At 38.0% G+C, this 27,502-nt stretch overlaps 1 protein-coding gene across 1 annotated transcript in view; it reads right to left on the bottom strand.

Annotated features, from left to right (window-relative positions):
* The window catches only part of LOC122803176 (lysosome membrane protein 2-like), a 140,281-nt gene that overhangs the window by 55,354 nt on the left and 57,425 nt on the right, over positions 1-27,502 (bottom strand). The window contains exon 4 of the mRNA XM_044072790.1: positions 19,539-19,700. Coding sequence (XP_043928725.1) covers positions 19,539-19,700 — 162 coding nt within the window. The remainder of the gene's footprint in view (positions 1-19,538; positions 19,701-27,502) is intronic.

The raw sequence follows: 27,502 nt of genomic DNA, 5'->3' as shown, positions 1-27,502 counted from the left end.
TGTTTGCCTTACAAACACAAGGTGCAGGGTTTGAGTCTCAAAAGGGATAACTGGCTAGGCTTACAATGGCTCGCAAGGGCAGTTAGCCTAGTACTAACCTATGAACCTATAGTTATTTGCATTTTTTCCACACATTTTATTGACTGTTTTTTCCCTATCTTTAGTGTATGTTTGATTTTATGGATGCTCAGTTTAACAGTTGCTGTTGTCTTTTGGCTTATCCTGGTTAGGGATTGCCACAGTAGCTCACCTGTCTGCTCTTGATTGGCAGTGGAGTTTTATGGTTTCGAGTTGCCAGCCCTGTGCCTAACCTTCACAGAAGGCACACACACTCATGCACCTACCTGCATGTCTTTGAAGCTCACTTGACCACTGGGAGGACATACAGACTCCGCACAGAAGCCACTCCAGAGAAGAGTTGAACCAAAGAACCTCTTGCTGTGAAGCGACAACGCTAACAGCTGCACCACCACGGCGTCTCATGCTCAGTATGAACGGGGATCTGATGAAGCCTTATGGGTGAAAGAACTTCTCTTTTCTTTTTTTAATACACTTATGATTACAGCTTTTGTTTTAGTTGTATTATTACCTGTGATGCCTCTTAATATCATATCTTTTCTAACATTACTATGGTGGATCTTGTTGTCACCTTGCTGTTAAATAGCCTTAAGTGAAGGGAGTTTTGTGACACCTTGCTCCTGTCTGGAGAAAACTAGGAGTTAATTACCAGTTCTGCACTTAAGTTTATTTAGAGTTTTCTTTTTTAATACTTTTTCCATTTCTTATTTTAGTTTGTATTGTAAAAAATTACTTGTGTTACATCAGGCTGGCTTTTATTTGTATGCTAGGTTTATTACTATGTATGAGGTTGTTGACCATGATTTATGATGCTTTGTGCTTTTTATGTTATATATTAGTTTTCCATGGATTAAAGCTGTTATTGAAAAGTCGATCTGATAAAGTCAAGTTCATGGATGAAAGTGCTTACCATAAATTAAAGTTGAGTTATTCCGGTGACTAAGCCTGTTTGAGTTTGTTTCTTTAGTACCTTTATAGAAGAGGAATTAACATCTGAAGTTTTGAACTGTTTGTTACTATTGATTAATAATTTAATGTTTAAGTGTTTTATTTTTCATTTTTCACAAATAACAAGGAATTGAAGTCAGTCCTCCACCAAAATGCCGGAGACAGCTATCTCTTTGCACCTCTGTTGTATTTTTTATACTTGTTCATCCTGTGACTCACTTTGTGTGCCACACAGGGTTCCTGGATGTGGCAGATTTACCAGATTTACCAGAGCTATTGGTGATATTTGTCATTTTATTTTAGCTGGGATATAGGATCTGAATTGTCTAGACATAGTTAAACTCTTTCTATGTTTCATGCCATTGGCTGCCAAGAAAGAAATGAACAGGATATGGAAATCAAAATCTAAACCGACTGTAACTGAAATATTGGATATTGTAAATTATGTAAAAGAACTGGAGGTATATCTTTAAAAAAGGGAAAGAGAAAATTACATAGAAATAAATGGAATTTGTGGAAACAATACATGCAGAGCAATGTCCAGGAAGAGGAGGAGTGACATTTAAATGAAGGTAAGAATTCAGGAATTTATGTAATGTATGTATGCAGTATGAAATAATAATGGAAATGTTACTACGGTTTGTTTTCTTTTCTGTTCGTGTACTTATATTCATGTCATGATTTATTAATGATATTAAAAAATAATGTTAGTGGAAAATGGAAGATACATAGTGTGACTATTATGAATAACAGGGTAAGAGAAGTTATACAGTGAAACAGAGATGCTATGGTGGACAGTACCCCAAAGAGGGTCTGTATTTGACAAAGAATAATGCTTGTGGCAAGTACAAGAAACAAAACTGGCTTGGCATGGTAGACAAAAATAAAGAAATAGATAAATAAGTACAGAAATAACTAAAACCAGCACAACTGATTAAGAAGCCACACTGCATCGAGAACAAATATGACACATTTCTGGTAAGGCAGAAAATAAAAGGTAATATAAAAAGAAATGACAAAGCAAATAACATGAAAATAGACAGTGACAGATGATACTACTACTATTCTATGTATACTATAAAAGAAAACAGTACAGCAAAGTCAAAAATAATAGTGAAGTTATTAAATTAAGAAGATAAACACTATTAGGCTTAAGAGTTTCAGTAAACATTTGAGATCACCATCAAATTACAGAAATCCTTCATCAGAATCTATACATATAACACAAAAAGTGCCTCTAGTCATAAACAGCTGTTGTGAAGCAGATGTCAGGGTACGTGACAAACTGATGAGGTCCATTTTAATTTACTTGAAGGCCATGGTTGAAATCTCTTTGGTTACTCAACAGCCAAATCATTAGGAATATAACACATAAACAGTACAAACTGATAAACAAGCAAAGAAAACAGACTTGCTAAACTGTTGAATGAATACAATTTATTTGAAGAAATTGGAAAAGTGAAGAACTATCAAGTAAAATGGCAAATTGACCTTAACGTATCTCCACTAACCTAACCAAAGAGGGGATTTTTTTCTCATCTGAGAAAGAAAGAAAGAAAGAAAGAAAGAAAGAAAGAAAGAAAGAAAGAAAGATGATGATGATCCTGAGAAATCAGAAGCAATTGACTTTATTGAAAAGGCAGCTGGTCTTATTTAATAAAAAGGAAAGGAAGAAATCTTCAGACTTGAGTACCTCAAAAAGGCTTTATTTACAATAACACATGGGCGCTTTCATCCACAGGTAATAGGACTTCTTCAGAACAATAATAGTTGCAACAGGCTGAATTTTTATACCTGTGGGTATATGAATTAGTAACCAGGTAGCTAAGTGCAGTGCCATGACACACACAGTTCAATAAATAATCCTCGACTGCATAACATTTTTGATGACAGGAGTCACTTATAGCACAAGATCAATCAGTTTAATAGACATTAGCATTAAAGGCAATTATGCATCAGTGACATAAATAATGCTGGCTATCATTGAGGGCAGAAGCACTTAATCTGTCTCAGAAAGAAATTAATAAGTTTATGGGTGAAAACATTTGCGCAGATTTCAAATGCACTCTGATAACTGCGAGCAAAGAGAGACATTGTCTCATGAGATACTGCAACTTTTTGAAACAATTGAAGACTTTACAGAGTATAACCATTGTCTTGGTGTTAATTTTATTTGGCTTTAAATAAAATGTGATTTTACAGATAGTGACAGATAATTTTAAAATATTGTGACACATTGGTACTGAACATAAAGCTACACTTCACAAAATAATTATGGATGGAAATGTGTTATTTCACATAAAGTGATTTTAAAATTTAGAAAAAGCCTTAAAAGATGAGTCAGAACACATTAATTTAATGATACATTGAAATGAAAGTGTGTGAAAGCTGTAAAAAGCTATGATTCAAAAACAAATTGTTGACGTATTTTACTGTGGCTGAAGACACAAATGTATTTACATACTATAACTCTGAATGAAAAGCAATATATTTTAAATTGGACAAATATTCCACACTAAAAGAAGGCCATGTGTTTAAAGCAATCTGCATATTTCTAGCAAAATATTGTAGTTATATAATGATATCATTCTTGTCCTCACAGCAAGATTTATTAACAGGGGCTAATCTGAAATGAGACATATGGCCAAGCACCCCAAAGCAGGTGCTTTGTATATAGGAACTTGGCACTTTACATGGAAGTGATTTTTACCGAAGATTGTACATGAATGCTGATTGGTGGAGAACATGGGTGCAAGATGACTAATTACTGTGCCTAGAACCAGCAAGTAAGTGATATGAATAATTCAAAAGTTTTGTTATGTTGGGAGTTCCCAGTGGTAGAAATGTGGTGAAATGTATTCTAGTGTATTTTTATAAATTCCTAAAATTATTAGAACAAACATTGCAAACATTGACAGTTTGGGTATTTGTAATAATGCATAAATTGTTACAGCAATGTGTCTCTTTTAGTTAAATAAATAATGCTTTTTAAAGCCAACCTAAACTCAAATCATACATTTGTGTGTTAAAAGCAAAACAAAACAAAACAAACAAACAAAAATAAAATAACATATAAAGTGACATCACTACCACATGCAGCACTATTTGACTTACTACATCTATAAGGATTACATTTGCTTGATGTTAGAAAAAGTAAATAAACCCTTCTAGTCTGTCCTTTTAAGTACTTTTGTCATTATAACTAAACTCCATTCTAAGATTCATCTCACTACTTCTCTACCTGTCCTATGCTCTCTTGAATGCCTTCATGTAGTTCTTGTCCAACACACATTCTAGTCTATTCCATGCTTCTACAACCCTCTCTGCGAAGACGTACTTTTAAAGATTTAGGGAGTAGCTGGTCCCTAAAATTTGCTGCCTAAGTGCCCTCCTCTCCCTTCTTCCTTCTTGTTCAGGATGACCTATTCACATCTCCCTGACATGGTCTTTTGTACTCATATGATGTGTCCTCAGTCTCTGTTCGTCTGTACTGAAACAACACTAGCTCCTCTAGTTTCTGGCTATATTGTTTCTGTCCATCCCATGTGAATTTCTGGTGGATTTCCTCCTGACCAGTGATGAGGAACCTTTTGGGTTTAGCATGTAAAAAGCTCTGGCACAAAATAATTCAGTGTACTTCACATGAGCAACGAATGCAAAAGCAGTGTCTTTGGTAACTTGGGTGTTGGTGATTGCTGGTGTGTCACCCAAAACATTGTGGAGTGTTTCACCTTGGACACGTGTGTCATAGGTTTGCCATCACTGCTCTAGACTCTTGCCTGCAGCCTAAAGATGCTCTCCTTGTATGGCCTCCAAAGGAGCACACAACATTCAAAGTGTGATCTGATCAGGTAACTCGTATAATGGAATACTGTTTTGTGTCTGGAATCTGCCCCCGGAGGATATATCCAACATTATGTTTGCTGCTACCACTACCTTCTCACTCTTCTTGGTGGCCTAGGCCACATGTAGGTCATTACCTTTAGATCCTTTGCTACTCTCTTGCCATTAGTGCCACTCACCCAGTCCACATTTTATACCAGGTTTGCTGTGGCCCAGGTCTCTGCTTTGTTTCTTTTGCCAATAAACCTCAAATTCTACTTTACTGCCCACTTAGCTAAACTTTCTAAATCCTTTCTTAAACTCTTTTCTCATCTTTCAGTGCTACACCTAACTTAATGTCATCAGCACAGAGGCTGATTCTGTCTCTCTTCCCTCAGACATGTATGAAATGAGTAATGTGAGCTATATGGACCAAAGAACAAGTTCTAAAGTACTCCTTCAGCCACCTTCCATATTGCTAATGGTGTCTCTCTCACTACAGTCCTCTATGTCCAACTTTTTATCCATGCAGTAATCCAGTTTCTCTGTTTCAGTCCTACTTTCAACCTGTATAGTTTTCCTTGTAGTCCTTTATGCATAACCAAGTCAATGGTTTTAGTGAAGTAAGTCCAGCTAGATCATACATCAACACCGTACTCCTCTCTAAATTCTTCCACAAACAAGTTTGCAGAAGTGGATCTTCTATCCACAGACTTATGGTGTCTGTTTCTTTGGAGTCTGCAGTCTTCTAAGAAAGCAAATGGCCTTTACCTTAGGATTGTATCCATGAATTTCCCAGTCACTGCTGTTAAGGTAAGAGGTTGCTAATTCTCCACATTTTTCATGTGTCCAACTTGACATCTTCCACTTCTGCAATGGAAGAAAGAGGTCATCATCTCTCTCTACTCATCCATCATTAGACCAGTCATCGAGTATAGCACCCCATTTGGCATGTACCACTAGACACCTGAAACAGCTGGAACAGGTCACAGAAGTACCTCACGAAGAGGATCCTAGGCCTTAAACACATGTCCTACACAGACAGACTCAAGAAACTCCAGCTATTCTCTGTCTCATATCATCTACTTAGAGGCAATCTCTGCTTGACTTACAAAGCCATGTCTGACCTAGCCCTGCTAGAAATGCTACATCTAAAGAAATCCCAATCCCTCCTCACCACACGCTCCAGAGACCTCAACCTCATTACCACAATCAACAGAACATGCTGGAGGGACAGGTTCATCACCTAGAGACTGCCCATGCTCTGGAATAGACTTCCCATACATGTCAAGCAGAGCACCTTGCTGGCCCTCTTCAAGAGAAATCTTGATGACTGGATAGGAAATAGAAAGTTCGCCCCGAGGATCACTCCAGTGTGGCTGTACTGGTTAGAGGAGCTGGAAACTAATGCCGAGCAGCATTATGCCAGGACACTTCTATGGGCTAGGCTCGTTAAAGCTCAAGGGCCATTAGCCTAGTACACACCTTTGAACCTATGAATGGTCCATGATCTGGTGAATGCTTCCATCAGGGCATCTACTAGTACACTGGCCAAGTTCCTGTGGACACCTGTAGGAACTAGTGATGTTTTATTAAAGGTTTTAGCTTCACATGGTTTTGTTATTGTTTCTTATAACATTTCAGTGATATTGTTATACAATATCAGTTCATCCAGTCCTTGTGCTTTATCCTCTCTTAAGGTAACAAGCTCTTTCTCAACGTCCTTCCTCTCTATCCTGATGTCAGTACACTCTTATCTTTCTTACCTCAATCCTAGCACTGCACCTTCACTTTGCATTTTTTACTGAAAACAAGTGTTCTTTCATCTTCTTCTCATCTTTGCTCATCCCAGCCAGGTCTGCCCCCCCCCCTCTTCTTCTGTTAATGTATACAAAAGCAGCCCTCATCTGGCAGTTAATGCAGAGGATTAAGGCTCTGAGCTGTTAACAAGCTTCTTCCTGCAAGAGTAGAGGTTTAGATTCCTTCCACCTTCATTTACCTACTGTATGACTTTGAGCACATCACTTAACCAGACAGTGTCTCAGGGCTGCCCCCTCAAAAGGACACTTTTGCACAGTGGACACACCTGATAAATAAATACATAAATGAAGCCTTTAAGATGACACAGTGGTGCAGTGGTTTGCATTGTCACCTCACAGCTAGAGGCTCTCTGGTTCGATTCTCAGCTGGGGTGCCTTCTGTGTGGAGTCTGCATGTCCCCCCTGTATACATGTTGGTTTCCTCTGGGTGCTCCAGTTTCCTTCCACGTTACCAAGACATGCATTTGGAGCATTTTTCCCTGGGCATCCATTGAAAATTGGCTTGTTCCAAGTCAAACTTTCTCCCCTTCACTTTTTGTATGTCCTGTCTCCTGTCCTTATCCCCCTCTAATGTAGCACATTGCACTGTTTCTTTCTGAATATCTCTTAAACTCTTGTCCAAAACCTTGAATACTGCATGTTTAATGCATTTTCATGGACTGTTTTCTCCATAAATGGTCTTGTCCCTTTATCTTATCTCTGACCTTATCCCTCAGCTCATCATAATCTTTTCCATTAAAATCTCATGCCATCATATTTGTCCTTGCAGGCTTATCCTAACAACAGATTCCTAATAGAAAGTATCTCGCCGTCCTGTAAAAGATCCCTGTTACCTAAACAGGCAAGAAAGTATGTGCTGTCTATACCTAGTGGTAAAACTGAACACTTGCCTAACAATTTGCATATGATTTCTAGCACGCTACCTAGCCAGGATACCTAGCAGCCATACCCTCCCTCTATCCCTAAAGGTATTCACTTATACCTATCCTATCCCTTTACCCCTTATACCATCAATTTATCTCTATCATTGTACTGTCTCCTGCAACTGTTTTTTGAGCCTGGCAAACCTTTTACCAACATCTCTGCTCACCAGCTTTGGCTGCAATTCATTATTTGCCCACTAGATGGCACCATAACCTAGGCTGATTCCTAGCACTGTTTGCCCTCATGTTAACTGGTGTAAGGCTCAGAACCTTCACTAATTAGGATAGCCTAAGGAACTTTTCTCCTGCACAGTCCTAGAAGCTCTTTCCTGTCCTGCTAATACCACTCTTTCTGAGACTCCCTCCCACTACCTGATATCCATCTCTCTACTGTCCCTTACCTTTCACTTCCCCAGTCTCTACCCTCCAAACTTACCAGTACCTACTGAACTGTTCCACAGAATTCAGCTGCACACAGATATGTTTTCTGCTAGTTCTTAGCCACTTGTTTTCTAACCTGTTCCGTTCACCCTGTGGGCTCACTCCGCTCCCCTACCCTACCCCCAATTCCCACCCCCAGTGGTCCTAGATTTATACCTCATAGGACACTCCCCTTCCACTAATGATCCAATTTGCTCATTACCTTTCTCCACACACTAGTTACAGACACACCCTTACTCACATTCCCCCCTCACTACTTCCACTACTGTACTATCTCTATCCTTCCTGGCTTCCTTTTCTATCCTATTACTACTTACATCACTCCCCATTCCACCATGCCTTCATCATATCAACCTAAACTTAAAAACTTACTCCTCTCTCTTACTGCAATACACATACTACTCATACCACTCATACTTACATGCTATGAAAACTCACACATCACTGCCTCTCTCCATCCTCTAAAACAGATATCACCTATCAATCTACCTACTACCCACAACCATACAAACATCACCTCTACCTCAACCTACCTCTCCCCAAAGTATCATAGGCTGGCCCACATTAATCTCCAACAAACCAGAAAATCACTATATACGCTCTTCAAACTCCTGAAACTCTTACATACATTTCAACAACACCCTCTGCTTCACAGGGATATTTACCCTAACCCAGGACCTAATAATAATACCCCACTTAATCCCCAACAGCCCCAAACTACCACTCATATTACCCTGACCAAAACCGCTAACTCCTTATTGATAGCCCATCTTAATAAACAGAGCTTAAACAATAAAATTAGCCAACTGCATACTCTACTGGACATACATTCCTTTGATATCCTGTGTCTAACAGAAACCTGGCTCAAACCAGGAGCAAAGGATAACGAAGTCATCCCACCAGGGTACAATATAATAAGGTCAGACCAAACAACTAAAAAAGGTGGAGGCATAGCAATTTTGTATAAATCTGATCTAAAGTAGACTTACACTTACCATTAGATAATCACGTAGAAATCCTTGTCTCTAAACTCCAGCTTAATTCTAGCAAATCTGTCTATATAATATGCTCCTACCTACCTCCAGGCAATAACGTCAACACCCTTGAAAATATCTTATGCTGCCTCTCATCTTCCCTCCCTCAAGAAACCTTTATACTTGGAGACTTTAATATAGACTGGAACTACTGTACTTCAAATAAACCTTCAATCCATATAAACTTGTATGTCTTTTCTCAATTTATCACCACCCCAGCAAGAATCCATAAGCCAACTAACAAAGAGAGTACCTTAGATTGGATCCTAATAAGAAACCATCCACTCACTTATATAGCAGACACCATGCCTGATGATATTAGTGACCATTCACTCAGCTATATAATTAGGCATAAAGCCTTCTTTCCTAAACAACCTATCTTTAAAGCTATAAGAAACAGAAAACACTTTAATGCTATAAATTTCCAAAAAGAGCTTGAAGCCTGTGATTGGTCTCCCTTAAAACAACTCTGCCTTGATGAAGCAGTATCCTATTTTAACTCCAAATTCTTACAAACACTGGAATATCATGCCCCTAGTCGTTCTTTTAGAACCAGATGCAAAGTGGCACCTTGGCTCTCTAAAGAGACAAGACAAAAAATCCTAGTGAGAAATAAGATCTAGTCTAAATGGAGATGTACTAAAAGCCCAACTGATCACCAGAACTACAAACAGCATAGAAACACCACAAAGAAATCTATACGCCTTGATAAAAAAACTACTACCTTAAACTCCAAGACAGGCATCAACAAACTCCCCCCAAACATTCTGGCAGCTATTAACATGCTTTTACACCCAGGACACTCCAAGACTCCAACTTCTTCATCACTTTCACTAAGCACACCTAAGGAGATTGCTGACACTTTCAATACCTCCTTTACAGAAACTGTATAATCTCTTGCAAATTCCTTACCTCTTGTCAACCCAACCCTCCCATTTGCCACAACTAGCAAACCCCCTACCTTTAAACTAAATCCTGTCTCTACATCTTTCATCCACATCTTACTTACTAAACTTTAACCATGTACCCCATCCACTGATCTCTTACCAGCAGAATGCCTGCAAATTGCAGCTAAAATTCTCTCCTATCTTATTTCCATACTAATCAATAGAACTATTACTGAAGGTTCCATCCCATCTCTCTGGAAAATTTCACATATAATTCCTCTTCATAAGGGTGATAACAACCAAAATATCTAACTATCGCCCTATAGCCCTGCTCTCCCCTCTAGCCAAAATAATGGAAAAATGTATCCACCACCAGCTACTTGATCACCTCCTCCAATATAACCTTCTAGCAGACTGTCAACATGGTTTTAGGCCATACCACAGCACTACTGCTGCCCTACTATCCTTCACTGATTGCATCAACAGGCATCACAACAATAATAAGCTCTCTACTGCTCTGTTTATAGACCTATCAAAAGGCTTTGATATGGTGAGCCATCAATTACTACTACAAATTCTCAAACAATACTCACTCAACACAAAGACATTACAGTGGTTTAAGTTCTACCTAGAAAACAGACAGCAAGCTCTTCTCTGGGACAATAACCTTTCTACTCTCCTTCCCATTACTCTTGGGGTCCCACAAGGCTCCATCCTGGGACCTCTCCTCTTCTCTATCTTTATCAACGACTTACAGCTAAATATTCCACAATATACCTGCATACAATATTCAGATGATTCCACACTAGTGTGTTCTGCTACCTCATCTGCTGAGTTTCAAGCTATCACCCAGACAGTATTTAACTCAGTTGGAAAATGTTTTTTGCAACGTTGCCTCCTACTAAACGCCAAAAAATACAAATTATTTGTTTTTACTCCTACACAGAAGTCCCCTCCAATATATCTAACTGTCAAATCCAGCAATGGTACTACAATTACACCTGATTCAACCACCAAGCTGTTAGGAGTTACAATAGATCACAATCTCAACTTTGATACGCATATTAATACTACAGTTAAAGCTGTTAACAGAAAACTGGGCTCACTCTATAAGATGAAGTCCTTCCTCACCCCTGATGCCAGAACCACCATTGCCCATACCCACCTGATCTCTCCTCTATGCTTCATCTAGCTATACAAATCTTTCCAAAACTAACCTAAACAAACTAGCAACCTCCTACAACAACATTGCCAGATTTGCTACATGTTCACCATATAAAACCCATCACTGTTTAAATCTCAAACAGATAGGCTGGCTTGAACTCCAAAACCAACTACTATTTCAGCATCTTACAATTACCTATAAGATTCTCTTTCACACTGCTAGAACTCCTATTCTTAATAGCATTGTCACTTCTTGTAGAAATCTTATTACCTTACGCTCAGCAAATAAATTACAAGTAACCACCCAGAAATCCCTTAATAAAGCCAGGGACTCCCTCTTTTCTAATTCCATGGGTAGGAGTTGGAACAAACTCCTTTGCAACTTACAATTACTTTCATCCTTATCACTTTTCAAACACCAACTAAAACTATACCTTAAAGTACATTGGTTATGCCCATGTACCAACCCAGATTAACACCAACCATCTAGCATAGTTCTTTGTCCCCCCTCTATTTCCCACTAGGGTGCAAATACACCCTCTTCTTAGCCAATATTGTAATTTTCTTATTTCCTTCTTACTTCATGAAACTTACTCTTCACTTTTCTATAATCCCTCTCCTCCTCCTAATATTTTCTGTGTCAGTGTTAGTACTTATGACACCTATGTCATTTTATGCAAAGCCCTGTAAGCATAATAACTAGATAGAAACCTTCACCCCTTCCTCACTATTTTTGTCTAACTATTGTCTAACTTTATACCTCTTGTATATACTACTCATACTTCCACTTAACCAACGCCCTCATTTATCCTTCTCTTTTGTTGTTTGTTCCTTCTATGTTAACCTAAACCTACTTTGAATTTAATTATTACTTACCATTTTGAATCTTTGCCGTTTGAACCTATTTTATAACTAAATTAGACTATACCTTTTGCTGTAACTGCATTTTCTTTTAACATGCATTATATTTTATGTAATAATTTTACTGTTTTGATTTATTTTAATTTGTAGTCCTGTTATATATTAGCTTAATTTTGGAGCTTATCTCCCTGAGCCTCTACTGAAAATGGGCATGTATCCATTTAGACTAGCCTGGTCAACAAATGTAAAATAAAATAAAATAAATAAAAAATTATCCTTAATTCTACTCTAAACCACACAGTAGGTTGGTACAGTTGGTTAATATTGTTTTCACCTGGGCATCCCTGACCCCTTCACCTTGGTTAAGACCACTCATCTCTGACCTTATCGCCCAGCTCATCATAATCTACTCTATTAAAATCCCATGGTATCATATTGGATTGATACTGTTGTTAATATTGTTTTCACCTAGGCACCCCTGACCCCTTCACCTTGGTTAAGACCACTCATCTCTGACCTTATTGTCCAGCTCATCATAATCTACTCTATTAAAATCCCATGGCATCATAGTGGAGTGATACTGTTGGTTAATATTGTTTTCACCTGGACACCCTTGTTGCCTTCAGCTTGGTTAAGACCACATCCAGACTTCTATACTTGCTAACTGTCCTGTATTAACTGGCTGACTTTCTTATAGTCCAAGCAGATATGTAGCTATGGTGGGGATGAAGAGGGCAGCCACCTTGGTGTAAATTGTTAGGAGGCACAACTGGGACAATCTTGATTGCTTTTCAGTGCATACCAGCATTGGATTTGTGGTCGGAACTGAAGTGCTGTAGAACTCTTATCAGATATAAACTGTAGCAGCTGTTGATACAAATGGAGGAAGCAGTTTGCTATAGATTAAAAGAAAAATAAAGCTTTTTTTTACATCAGGTGCAAAAATAAGTAGATACAGATCTGCAATTAAGACATCAAACAAATTTTACTTCCTCTGCAGCCTAGTGTTTGTAATCTCCCAGTCTGATGGTAGCAATAGCAGATACCCTGCAATTATAACCCTACTTCTCCTCTGCCTCCACTCCTCTGTTATCTTTTCCAGTGTCTCACCCTCTTCTATATGCATCTACCAGCTGATAAACTGCATCTTTCCACCAGCATTTTCCCTTTTTTTACCTTTACAGCCAGAGTGCTTATACTGGGTTCTGCCCCAGAATACACCCTTAGCCCTTTCATTTGTTGGTGTTCCTTTTTGTCTTCAACCTTACATTTGATGTCTTCCTTTAAGAATAGCAGTAGTCTACCCTCACTTAACAGTTCTGTCATTCTCGAGCAACCTGTACTCATGCACCTACATCTTGCTTTTTCTTGTTAATGAGGCATGTTTCTGTAATACCAGCAATGTCCATGCTCCCCTCCTGCATTACTGTCTGTAGTTCCTGTTCTTCTCACCCAGACTCCTTGCACTATTACTAAACCACTCGCTAAGCCAGTCTTGTTTGTTTCTCTGACATTTTCTGTGCCTTTTCCTTCTATCTGATATCCTTCCCTTCTTTTGCTTCTGTGAAACTCCCTCCTACTTCTGCCTTATCCAGCTTCAGCTAGGGTAAAATAGTGATTTATCACTTTAGAAATTCTTGGAACATGACACTGGAGGCCAGGCTGTGCAACTGGTATATTGTAATCAGTGCACTGCCTCAGTAGCACACTTAAATAAGTAAATAAATAAATAAAACACACAAACAAATAAATAAATAATGCTTTAAGTGTAGAAGCAATATATTTGTTAAGTGTGAATGACTCAAAGGACATGAACTGCACTGTAATAATCATACAGAACTGGGAATTTATAAGAGACTCAGCCAGACAACAACACCTCAAGAGATACTTGGATCACAGGGAATTATAAGACTAACAATCATAGTGGGACTTTTTAAGACTAGCTATGTTTCTCAAAAATATTTGACAGGTTTTGTTCCCCCAGGTGTGTGTGTGTGCGTGCACATGTTTGTGTATATCTTTGTATATATGCATATGTGCATATATATATATATATATATATATATATATATATATATATATATATACATATACACACACAAACACACACACATATATCTATCTATATATATATATATATATATATATATATATATATATATATATATATATACATGTATATTGTGCATGAGTGGTTGAGCTTTTACAATGTAACTCTTTCTTTAGTAGAGACATAGGTGCCAAACTAGAGGTAAATTTTCAATTTTCCATGCATTTATATAAATTATGCTTGAATAGGTTCAAGGAAGAACTCTGCTTCACGTGGATGGGAAGCCATTTCCAGAAAAGTGGCAGCCTCTGAAACACATACTTGTCCTCCAGCATGTTTTAATTATGATGCAGATGAGATTTAGGTTCCTGGATTGAAGATTTCTGATGCTGCTTGTTTTGCAGATGTTCAACAGGTCCATTAAGGGTGGATTAGAGGATGATTTGTTGGCCAAACACAGATCACCTCTCAATAACCTTCAAGAGATGAGTATAAGGACAAGGTTTTGAGGTGGTCCCCATAGGACATATTACCTACCCCATGTATTCTTTTTGTGAAAATCCTCTGTGGATGCTCCTGTTGTGACATATGCCTGACCAGATACATACACTGGGGCACTGTATTCAATGGTTTATCTAATGAAACCGAGTACAATGGAACCATGACATCTCTGGAAATAGATGCCATACCTTTGTTCATAAATTGTGCAACACAGAAAGCTTTCCTTACTAAAGTAGATACATGATGGTCAAAGGCCAAGTCACTGACTACATGCATCAAAGTTCCTGACTACGGGTCTACTCTCAGTGGTAATTTATCAGTTCTGTTATTTGGGTGGAGGACATCTTTCTGAAAAAAAAGTACTAGTGCATAAGTGCTGCTTATCTGTAACATTAATGTTGAAATGCCTCACTACCTCAGTGGCATTTTGCCAAGGTAACCCAATACTGGCCATCTTTCAAAAACTTCTCCATCCCTCTGTCTTCCTGTGATAGTAGATTGGCTGATCATCTTGACAGGGAAGGCTACAGCAGTCCACAAAGAAGAAGGGGAATACACCTTAAGTCAGAATTATTTAGCAAGAGTAAATTCACTGCCAACTACAATACCATATAAAACCCAAATCCAACAACAACTGAATCAAAGAGGTTGAAACTCACTTTAACTATGCACAATTTGGGGGATTAGGGGTTGGTGCTGTTACTGAGGCAGTGAGGAATTTGAACAGCTACTGTTATAGGTAAGTAGGACTTATGCATCTATACTATGTTCATAATTCCCACTGCCTCAGTGGCATTTTGCGTAGATTCCCAAAGCTTACCCTTCCTGGGAAATGGAATGATAAGGATCCAGAAACACCTGGAGAATGGTCTCAGCACTGCCTGCTATGGACATTGGAAAGGAAACCAGTTTGTAGTGCTTTGTGAAAGTTTAACAGAGGACCAGGTTGCTACCTCTAGAATGCTTCAGGAGTCCACACCTTTGTGATAGTGAGCATTAACTTTGCTTGGAAGAGATTTAGCATGCTGGGAGTAACATTAAACAATAGCAGGGAGCAGCCATCCTTCGATAGGTTGTTTAGAGACAGGTTGGCCTTTTTTAGCACTGGACAGGAGACAAACAGCTGTTCAGCATTCCTAAACGGCTTTGTTCTGTCAAGGTAGCACCTGACTTGCCTGTGTACCTCAATGGTATGTAGAATCTTTTCTCCCTTGTTTATTGCTTAAGGATAAAACATTGAGAGATTGATGGCTTGATTCAAGGTAAATTCAAAAACAACTTTAGGCACAAATAAAGGATTAGTGAATAACCCAACCCTATCTTTTTAAAAAATCAGACAGGGCTGGCCACCATGACAACTTGTAGCTCAGAGATTCACCTTGCAGGATTCAGAGCAATAAGTAAAGCAGTCTTCCAAGTAATGAATCTTAAATCAGCCTGTGAGGCAGGTTCAGTAGGAGATAAAGTCAATGTTTCAGGAACAAAGTTGAGATCCTAGAGAGGAGGAATTTGCTTTTGAGGGGGGTTTCAAGTACAGTACTCCTTTCACAGACTGACTACAAAAAGAGATGAAAGAGAATAATAAATCTAATAATAAAATGAGAAGTGGGTCCCCAAATGGGACTGAGCAATAAGCTAGAAAAAAATCAGCACTGGATCCTGAGAAGAGTTAGAGGACTTTTTTTTTTTAGATGGCAGAAAACGACTGAACATGCAATTCCTCTGACAGCTGAAGGCTTCCCTCTCAGAATATGCTCAGCCAATAAGCTGTCACAAGAAGAGAGTGGAAGGGGAGAGAGAGGGAGGAGGGTTTGAACTTTTGAAAGCTGACCAGTTCTGGATTACCTTGCAGATAACTCAAAATGTCACTGAGGCAGTGAGAATGATGAGCATGTATTATGCACCTCCTGGCACTGAGTTTTAGGCCATGACTCTGGCACCAATTATTAGTCAGTGTCAGGCCTTCTTAGAGGTATCTTTGTCTTGGAGGATTCAATGACTCCACCTAGTTTGCTATTGTCTGCAAACATGATCAGTCAGAGGCCTTTGATGCTAGCTTTGACTTCAGAGAAGTAGATGCCAAAAAGGAATGGCCCCAGCCCTGAGCCCTGAGGGACTACACTAGTGAATGGCCTTTTTGTTTAGGTAGGCTACTTTATCCTGACTTCTTGGATCATATATGTAAGCTAGATGGCTATCCAGTGGGTCCCGTAGAAGGTTATGCCTAATTTAGTGAGCTTGACTACAATGCCTAAGTGGGGTATTGTCTTAAATATCTTTGCCAGGTCAAGGTAGGCAATATACACAATTTTGCCCTTGTCCATTTCTTTAGTGACCTTCTTGAAGAAGCCCATCTAATCGAGTAAGCATGATGCTCCCTTGAAGAAATCAAACTGAGGTGGACCCAATGTCTCAGGGTTTTCTATGTCATTGTTTATCTGAAGCATGATTTTTCTCTCTATGCCTTACATATGAGACTAGTCAGTCTTATGGGTCAATTGTTTCCTGGGTCCACGGAGATAACAGTTGCAGTTCAACATCCATTTGGAATTAAGCCTGTTTGTAGGCTATGATTAAATAGTGATTCTAGTAGGCCCAATAGGCCATGTTTGATTAATGGGGCAGCCGGGGATATTGTCAGATCCCATTGATGCAGTAATTTTGACCTTGGAGAGTGCTTTGAGAACATGTTCCCTAGTAATATTTGGGGGAGTAATGGTTAGGGTATTTCTTGAGTGGTATCTGGGGATGAGAGTGGGTAAATCTGGAGCTGAATTTATCAGCCAGTGTATTTGCTATATCCTCCATGTCAGTATTAGTGAATCTGTTTACAATTAGCTTGGCACATTGTTGTGTATTGTCTTTGAGGTTGCAGACATAGCTGAAGAATGTCTCATGACTATACTTAGCCTGCAAGGGTACTTTTAATTCAAACTTAGCTTTGGTTGACTTAATTAGTATCTTAAGTTGCTTATTTACTTCGACAAGGAAATTCTTACCTTGCTGGGCATTGTACTTCCTAACTTTGAACATGATTTTTTTTTCTTCTGTTGTACATTCTATCAATGTTAGAATTCCACGATGGTGGCTTGTTTTCTGAGTTGATACTGTGCTTATTTTGAGTATGTACCACTGTCTGTATGCAGCTGTATACATGTAAAGGGTTATTGTGAATAACTCTGCATAGACAACAGTGTTTCCTGGGTTTGGGGAGGTCTTTAAATTTTGCCAGGGTGCCACTGAAAGTAGAACATTTGCTTGGAGTATTTCTTACAAATTCCAAGATTAGCTGGTGTCCCAGGCTTTATTTTTATTTTGAAGAAGACAGCTTTATGGTCCAACCTGACCAGTAAGGACATTACACTGGGGGGAGGGTCAATGTTCTCTCATGTAAATGAGAATTCGACCAAAGGATGTTTGTATATCTAGTGGGCATTTGGGATAGCTTATCCTAGATGTTCATCTTGACAAAAGCCTTGAATTTTTGAGCCTGGAAGTATAGGGCCATGTATAATTCCCTGTTTATAGTGGGGTAATTGAAGACTCCCATGAATATGTTGTTGGTTTAAATGGGGAGTGACTTCAATTCATTTAAGTGTTGTGGATTTCCTGGGCCATAGAGGAGTTCCTATAGCTCTCATAGATATAGTATGGGACTTTACTTATAGAATATTGTACATTGAGAAGCTTAAGTGCATCATATTGTTTGACCAGTCTTGAGGTGTATTTGCTTTTGGTGTAAATTGAGACACCTTCACATTTTGTCCCTTTCTGTGCCGCAGCTGGTCTAGATGGGTGTAAGCATTGCAGCCTTGCACTGCCAGGGTGCTCTCCATGGCTTTAAACCAGGTATCAATAACTACACAGACATCTGTGTTCTCTAGGGTGAGCAGAGTTTGTAGGGAATAGAGTTATTTGTTTAGAGTTCTGGCATTGAGCAGTAACACCTTTAAATTATCCTGGGCTATTTTAACTATGTTGGGTGGTTTATCAGGTTGGCAATGCCTAAGAAAGACACTGTCAGGATGGAAATCCTAGAGGAGACAAGTTCTGATCATATATGGCAAAACAGTGTGGTTTTTCAGTCATATCCTCCCAGACTAAAAAATACTGTGCCCCCTTCAAATGACACCTAAAACTAAGCCAATTATTAAAGTAAATTATCTTCTGTTCATATCATGGCATTGTCCTCTGATAAGGCAGAATGCCGCCCAATGCTAAGCTCATGCCAGCCTGGGACACATAGTGTGAGAGCTCCATCATGTCTCTGTTCATATAGTCCAGGAAAGTACTTTTCAGTTCATTTACACCCACATGGACAATGACTAAGTCATACTGGTACTTCTAGTTCAATGATATGAGGTAGTGTGAGATCTGGAAACATCACACATTTCTTGTGTTCGAATGGGACAAACGTTCTTGATTATACTGTAACAACCATACAGCAATGGGATTTGCTTGATATGACAATGGGGCAAAACAGTAGCACATGAAAAGCCACCTCAGGTAGGGAAGCAATGCACACTGTATGTGTTCCACTCGGACAAAGATTACAGATTATATTGTAGCAATGATATGAAAAGTGCCTGGAGCATTTGTAATAATCCAGAAGAAGTCTGGTAAAATAAAGGCCAAACGTGCTAAACTGAATATACTGCCTTGGAGGTCTGGTGCTCTATTTTATTATGTTAAATCAGTTTGGAGATACAGCCCTTTATAGTTGAGGCAGCAAAACAGCCAGTCAGGGCAGAGGGTATGGACTTTTGGAAAAGGGTCAGTATTGCAGGGGCGGTTAACAATGACTTTATACTAGGGTTCTTGGCACCCTTTCAGAGGAGGTTTAACTGAGTTCCTTCATATTCCTGCATTCAATTCTGATATTTGAACTATATGATCAATAATTATGCTGAACAATGTCATTAACTTGGTAACAGCAATAGAAAATAACAAAAATGTCATTGTTTTAAGTTTACTAAATATAAGCTGCTGAGACAAAACCTTGAGCTTACCTGATGCTTTTTCTTCTGGCGTGTCACAATGGCCAGGATAAATGCTACAATCGCCAGTAATAGTCCAACTGACAAAAACAGATAGCTGGCATTTTCTGTAAACTCCATGAGAAGAAGCTGGGATTTGATCATTTTTGCTGTTTCTGAATCAATAGTTGCACGCTAAAAAGAAATTCATTCAAGAGACAGTTTAGTGAGTATTCACTATTTGCAGTTATGTGCTTCTATTAATTTGAATTTACTGTAGTGCAAAATAATACATTTAATCTAGGCTTTAAAATATGAAAAAAGGCCTGCAAGACAACCAGGAACACTGATAAGCTGTTAGTACATTGATCTATTGAATAAAACAGGAGGATGTTGTTTAGAGACTCACTGATTAATATATCAAAAACTGTTTTGATAAGCACATTAGGAGCAAATAGGCAAGCTTGAGCAAATACTATAACTCACTCAGAGTTTTACTGATTTTAGAGCAAATTATATTAATAACGGAGGGTGTATGGTGGCTATAGCAGCCCCATAATAAAAACTATCCATTTGTTGCCATTCCACCTCATGGGCTCAACCAAATGGGATTTGTATTATCAACTGTTGACCTGAACTATTTCAGAATTGCATGCTTAGAACTGGTTAACTATGGTTACAGTATCTTCAAATACAATCTTGCGATCTGACCTTATCAAAGTGGTAAACAAGCTTCTTTTCATTGTTGCAACTGGACATTATATAAATAATTCAGTTTATTGTTTTAATAAGATTTTAAGACACAAAGCCCCTCCATAGGAAAGGTGTTAAAAAAAAGTTTCATTTCACAGCTGTGTCTGTAATTGATCAATTATGATCAGCAGAGTTATCTGGTAAACAAAATTTAAAATAAAAATAAATAACTGCTGTATCTCAAAGTATTTGCAGTGGCTATTTCCTTTCATAAAGGTTTGCTCCACAAGCAATCTTTTTCCCTACAAACAGTGACATCAAACAAAGGTCATGACATGCCTCTGTCTTAATGTTTACTAGTATATATTCCTAACATTTTATTAGGTACACAATAAACATCAGCCAGTGTTGCTATTTATAAAAATGATAACATCAATACATCTCTGTAAAAACTTAGCATACCTTTTTTAACAAATCTTAATTGGTCCATAACATTCATTACTATCTTAATGGGTAATTGCATAAAAAGGGATCATGGGTGACCCAGTGCCATTCCTATTAATTATAGTAGGTAAGCAATGTGGATAGAGTCAAAAGAGACACGTGTGAAAGCAAAACAAGTTACCAGTGGTACCACAGGTAGCCTTCAGACAAACTCAAGCCTTCAGACAAACACTCCTGGCTTATGGTTATCTAAGCTTTCAGACAACTTTAAATTGGGAGTTGTTAATCAATTTTCCACTGACTTACAATTGCTCCAACATGGGTTTGACCATGCTAAAAACTGGTTGAAAAACAATGATCTCAAATTAAATTTAAAAAAGCACCTCTTCAGATACTAAAGTACAGTCCTACCTGTATCACTGCAACATATACAGACCAAACAACTATGAAAAACTCATCCTTAAACAACAATACTTGAGCAACAAAACCCAAGTGTATTAGTATCAAGGCTTGAAGGGAAATCAAACAACACACTATTCTTATACAAATCGACTGGACATGAAACCATATAGCTATGTAACAATTCAAAAGTTTAATTCTATACATAAATCAGTGGCTACTTCTACATACTATACTGTTCATTTATAATTCTGGGTTATGCTGGCTGCATCACTTGGTAGAAATGAAGCAACTCCACATGCTAAAATCATCATCCATCATGGAAGAGGCAATATTTTATTTGCCAGCACAACAGGATTGTCAACCCAGTCTGTTGTGAAAAGGGCATATAAATATGTTGTCTGTCACTTTCAGGGGCATTATTTATAGAAGTCCTAGCAATTTTAGGAAAATTCAAGGCAGTTGAGTTTTGAGACCGTTATGCCATGCCATTTCCTAGACTAGACTATATCGGCCCTTACAAGAAGGACTAATCCAATCAAGCATGGGCTGAATTTAGGGTCTATGCCATACCTTCGAAGGATCCCTTCAGTGAACTGCTATTCATTGAGACAACAGCATCGAACAATCAATTCAGCAAATGTTTACATTGCTGAATGTTACGACAGCAAATTATATTAATTGACCATGTTAATAAACCATTAGTGATGTTGGCCAGCTAATTTAATTCGATATGGTAACTTTTGGCAATGTAAACATTTGCTGAATAGACTGTTCAATGCTGTCATCTCAATGAATAGCAGGTTGCTGAAGGGATCCTTCAATGGTATGACATAGGCACATGAATTTATAGCTACATAGATTCATAGATATTATGAGGCCATTTAGTCTCATGACCATTCTTGCCTTATCAGTAACCCTTGCTCAGGCAGCACCTCTTTTCTCCATGATGGCTATACTAGCCAATCCTGGAGTAAATTTGTGGGATACCCATCCAGCCATTGAGGTTATGTTTAAAGAAGATAGCAAGTCATACTGTTTAACACACAGCTGAAGTTTATTCCAGAACTTTCAGAGGAAGTGGCTTATAAACCTGGCTCTCTACCATGAATTATTTATCTGTTGGTGAAGATTAAAGTCACTGGTTCTAGTATTCGTAGAGATATTGGACTTGTGGAAAGCAGGAGTTCCAGTTTAATTGGGTTTCTAATGGTGTAGTAAGTAAGACAGATATCTTCCCACGAAAGTCTATAAGCCACTCAATAAAGGGATCAAGCTTCCAACATCGTTTGGTAGCATAATGCTCATGGTTTAAAGTATTTAGCTTGTGAGTGATGCAAGCATAGGGAATGGTGTCAAAGGCCACAGCCAGGTCAAGATACACTACGTTCATTGCATGAGCACCATCTATAGCCTTTGTAACCCTTTGGAATAAATTTACCAGGTTAAATAGACAGAATATACATTTGACAAAGGCAAACTGTTGGGCGGGCAAGTATAACAGGATTCTTGATATCACAGTTTATGAGGTCAGTCATAGCACATTCCATGGCTTTGAAGATGAAGCTTGTAAGGCTGATAGGTCTGTAATTCCCCAAGTCAGTTGTAATGTCACCCTTATGGAACTCCATCACCACTGCTGTGTGGCTCTCTTTGGGGACAAAACCAGCAACTAAACAGCTTGAGGAGTGTATTCTCAAGAGCATGTTTATCACTATTAATTAAGCAACCAAGTATACTGTCAAGTCCCAAAGAGAAAGTATTTTTGTCTTCGTTAGCACTTTCAGCAAATGATAATTAGAGATAATTGATGGAGTAAGGGATTCAGACCATTTGGGGCTTTGAATAAAGTCTCATGAGTGAAGTTGGCACTAAATTTGTTTCCAAGGATACTGCCAATGTCAATTGTGTCACAATGGGAAGGCCCCATTATGTATACTTTCTGATAACGCAGGATATTATTTTTTTATTACTGTAATGTAGGTAAATAAGGATTTATAATTTGGGCTTCAGAGGCCAGCCCAAGTTCATGGCTTCCTTCAGAGGACCTGAGCCTGTACTTCATTTTTTTATAATGCTTTTGATATTATCTTTGTGAATATGGATTTTGGATCTACTAAATTATTTAAGGAGTTTCTTTCTTTTGTTGTGTAGTTTATTTATGGTGGTGGACCACCAGGGTGGTTTCATTTTGAATTTATTCTGATACTTACTTCTGGCTGAGGTCACTAGTTTATTGCATTTTTTAATTCCTTAGTGAAGGTTAATGATGTAGTAAGGTCTGGGTAGGTGCAGCCATATGTAATTTTTTTACATTTCATAACTTAATAGGTCGAGGTTGAATTTATGAACATCTATCCAATTATCCGGGTCCAGTTTGAAGAAAGATAATACATCACACTGCTTGATCTGCACAGGGATTCTCTTCTAGAGGTGTGGGCAGTGCTGAATAATGAATCTGGCTCTCTGCCTAGTTTTACTAATCTGGTGAAGAAGAGTTTGATTCCTGAATCTGGTATCTGTGGGACTGTTTGATTTGTGAAGGTCCAAAAGATCCAGGACCACTGTGTCCCTAATTGCATTGAAGACAAGGCAGAGGTATATCTTTGAAGAGTCTATGTGATACATAGAAAAGGGACAGTACTTCTAGATGTTTTCTTATAGCTTAAGGTTTTTAAGTTCATGATCTTCTTAGTTAGGAACCTCTGGGGTCTTTTCAGTTGTTTAATGTGTCTAGTGAGGTACATACCAAAGGGGGGCTATATTCTATAACTGGACCGATCTGTGCTGAATATAAGGGGACAATGACCCTTCTAGATCTGGATGATATTAATTTGGTGATTAGCTGAACTAAGTAGAAGGATTTCCTGAAAAAAATGTTGTTACATGATGGTTAAAAGAGAGGGAATTTTCAACCCATGTTCACAGGTCTCTAATAAGGCTCTGTATTGTTTCAGATATCTCTCAAAGTCACATGAAGGTCTTGTTAAAAAGATTGAAATTGAACTTACCCATCCGCATACACTACAATGAAAGCAGTAATACCACTGCTGAATGAAAAAAACATGATCTGTTTTTTGTTCTGAGTTGCATAGAATAACCAAGGACAAAGTAAGGATTCAGAGCTGGAAAAACAACAATGGAAGAAAGTGAAAGCGGGTAGGTAAGGAATAGTTGAAGTAATGATAAAAAAAAAACACTCAACATTAATTTACAGGCTAGAAATAGTGCCACTGATGATCAACACAGAAAGCGTTGTGCTTATTCTCAGTACAACCCTTTGGATAGATGTAAAACTACCGTTTCAGCTTCTTGTTCTGATGGCTGTTCAAGCTACTGTTAAATCTTTTGTAATATTTCTCTAAAAAGCAAGAAAGAAATTTTCTTGGTGGCCTAACCAAATTGATCTCCTATTAGTGATCTTTGAATTTCCTCATGTAAATCAGTTCAGTAAAGTCTGGAAACAGACTGTCTACCCTGGATGGATTACTTATGAATGCTTAGTAACTCTGTATATATATTTTTCAAATTATATATTTTTTTATTATTTTTTGACTACCATTATCTGATCTGCTTAATATATAGTGATTAACTATATATATATATATATATATATATATATATATATATATATATGTATTTATGTATATATATATATATATATATATATATATATATATATATATGTATGTGTGTATGCATATATATATATATATATATATATATATATATATATATATATATATATATATATATATATATATGGATTGAAAATCTTCCACACTAAGAAGTTTCTTACACCGTCAATGAAATAAAATCTAACAAAGCTTAGAGATCAATAAAATAAAAAGTAAAATAAAAACTAAGTGTCCTAAAGTATATATGATACACTGCTTCAACTAAACCTGAACACTTTGTAGCAACTTAGTTTTGTCTTTGAAGAATATGCTATGTAGCATTTCAGGCTTTGCCTTTAAACATTTGAAAAACAAAGGGGTGTAAGTCATGTTTTCAAAGTATTCTCAATCAAATGCATCTATTGATCACAAAATAATTATATAACAAAATGTATTCAGCCTAAAAGAGAAATAATACTGACCCACTCCAGATGATAATGGAGTGGTAACATATGGTCCCATGTTTTCCATTATCTCCAAACAACCTTCACATTTTGTCCAAATGAATGCCTGTAGTTGAAAGAATACCGTTTATATACTATGAACACAACATCACCTGCTATAGTAAAATTTCCAAACCATTATTCAAAGTTTCTCCCACAGATATCTCACTGAATGTCTGCTTCCATGCTTATCTCATAAGTGCACTTAATAGCACAAGCACATCTAATGGCACTTCACACCTACCTTTATACCTTCCATTATCCGTCTCAAATACGATTCAGAAAAAGGTTGTTTTTCTGGCATACAGCCACACACCCTACATCTGAGTCCATCACATTACTTCCATTTGTCTAGTTCTGAGCCGGAAAGTAAGGAACAACAGCCACCATGCACTGAGATTTTTGCATGGCATTCACAGTTTCTGAAAAAGACAGTCCTCCCTTCCTTCACACTACATCATTATTTTAGCACTTTGTTCTGTCTCTAATGTTCATCAAATGTTTCTTTTGGGTCTTTTCATATCTGTCATTCCTCATCCTTGGAAAATGACTAAGGTTATTTCTGATGCATTTGCTCTACTTGACTCATGTTGAGAGTTAGAGAAATTGCCAAGAATGGTTGATTTCTCAGAGCCAATGTTATCATCTGTAATTACGAAGGCAACAATGAGTACATCAAACTTTTTTTTAAGGGGGAACAGTGAGTAGGTGAAGGAAGCCAGTCTGAGCATGTGATTTTTGGAACTACGAGCTGGATACTTAATTGCTGATATGTCTTTTTCCATCTTTGCACACAAGACTCAAGGATGAAACTCCTCTAAAGATTGTGTTTATCTGTGCCAAATGAGGGAGTTAAGGCTAGGATTCTCCTACTCCTAATTTCAGACATGGTCAGAACAATATAGCAGCAGCTGTCAAAATACGCAACCACTCTAAAATTCTGACAGCTATTCAAAAACACTGGCATTATCTAGTTTATTGCCAAGACTTCCATGCAGGATGCTGTATCACCTGTAACCCTTACTGCCGTAATCAGTTCTGAGGTAACTACATCTTAGAGGACAGGAGATATTGTCGTCTGAGAGTGTCAGAAGTGATTTGTGACAGACGGGTGCCAGTAAGAGTGAAAGGGAAGGTCTATAAGAGGGTAGTGAGACCAGCTGTGTTTTATGGGTTGGAGATGGTGGCACTGACAACAAAGGCAGGAGTCAGAGCTGGAAGTGGCAGAGTTAAAGATGTTAAGATTTGCACTGGGTATGACAAGGATGGACAGGATTAGGAATCAGTATATTAGAGGGTCAGCTCAGGTTGGATGGTTTGGAGACAAAGTCAGAGAGGCAAGATTGTGTTGGGTTGGATATGTGCTGAGGAGGGATGATGGTTATATTAGGGGTTGGAAGGGTGGCCTAATGGTTAAGGTGTTTGCCTTATAAACACAAGGTACAGGGTTTGAATCTCACAGGGGATAACTGGCTAGGCTTAAAATGGCTTGCAAGGGCAGTTAGCCTAGTTCTAGCCTATGAACCTATGAACCTATAAAAGGATGCTAAGGATGGAGCTGCCAGGTAAGAGGAAAAAAGTAAGGCCTAAGATAAGGTTTATGGATGTGGTGAGAGAGGACAATTGATGTGACAGAGCAATATGCAGAGGACAGGAAGAACTGGAAACAGATGATCTCCTATGGCGACCCCTAACGGGAACAGCCGAAAGAGAAGAAGAAGAACACTTCAGTGGAACAAATTAATCAAAACTGTTGCAGCTGTAGAAAATAATGCCTATTACAAAGGGGGGGTGGGTCACTAAAAAATAAATAAACATTGATCAACATACTACTTTGCTGTCCTGACTTTTATGGGTGTCCTTGACTTTGGTTAAAATTTTGCTCTGTCCCTCCTAAACCTGGAAAGTGGGGGAGAAAAGGTAGTGGATTACACTTAATAAATAATGACAATAATTTGGAATTATACACTTCCTTTACATCAGAAAATCCATGTTAATTCACATTCTGTTATTCTGTCAGCTCATTAGATTAATAGTACTAAAAGTTTTAAAAGTGCCTCTTATTGTCCCTAATTATTTCTGTATTTGTCCCTGATTCTGGAGGCAAGAGGGATCTGTGGGGGTCAACTCTTAGGGTTGCCATTTTTTACATATCCAAAGTGGGACATTCCTACTGACACTTGAGATTTTACAGAACAAACCACGCCATCAACTGGTGATAAATAATTATTTTCATCTTGATATCAAAATAAAGATGCTTATGTGCAATTCTGGCTATTTATACTACTTTATATGATATTAATATTATTTAAATGCAGTATCACAGTTTTGTGACATTTAG

The sequence above is a fragment of the Protopterus annectens genome, chromosome 5.part1 (genome assembly GCF_019279795.1).
Source record: "Protopterus annectens isolate FY-2018-M chromosome 5.part1, PAN1.0, whole genome shotgun sequence".
NCBI classification, from domain to species: domain Eukaryota; kingdom Metazoa; phylum Chordata; order Ceratodontiformes; family Protopteridae; genus Protopterus; species Protopterus annectens.
The sequence above is the reverse complement of the archived record's forward strand: the minus strand, read 5'-3'. Positions and strand labels throughout refer to the sequence as shown.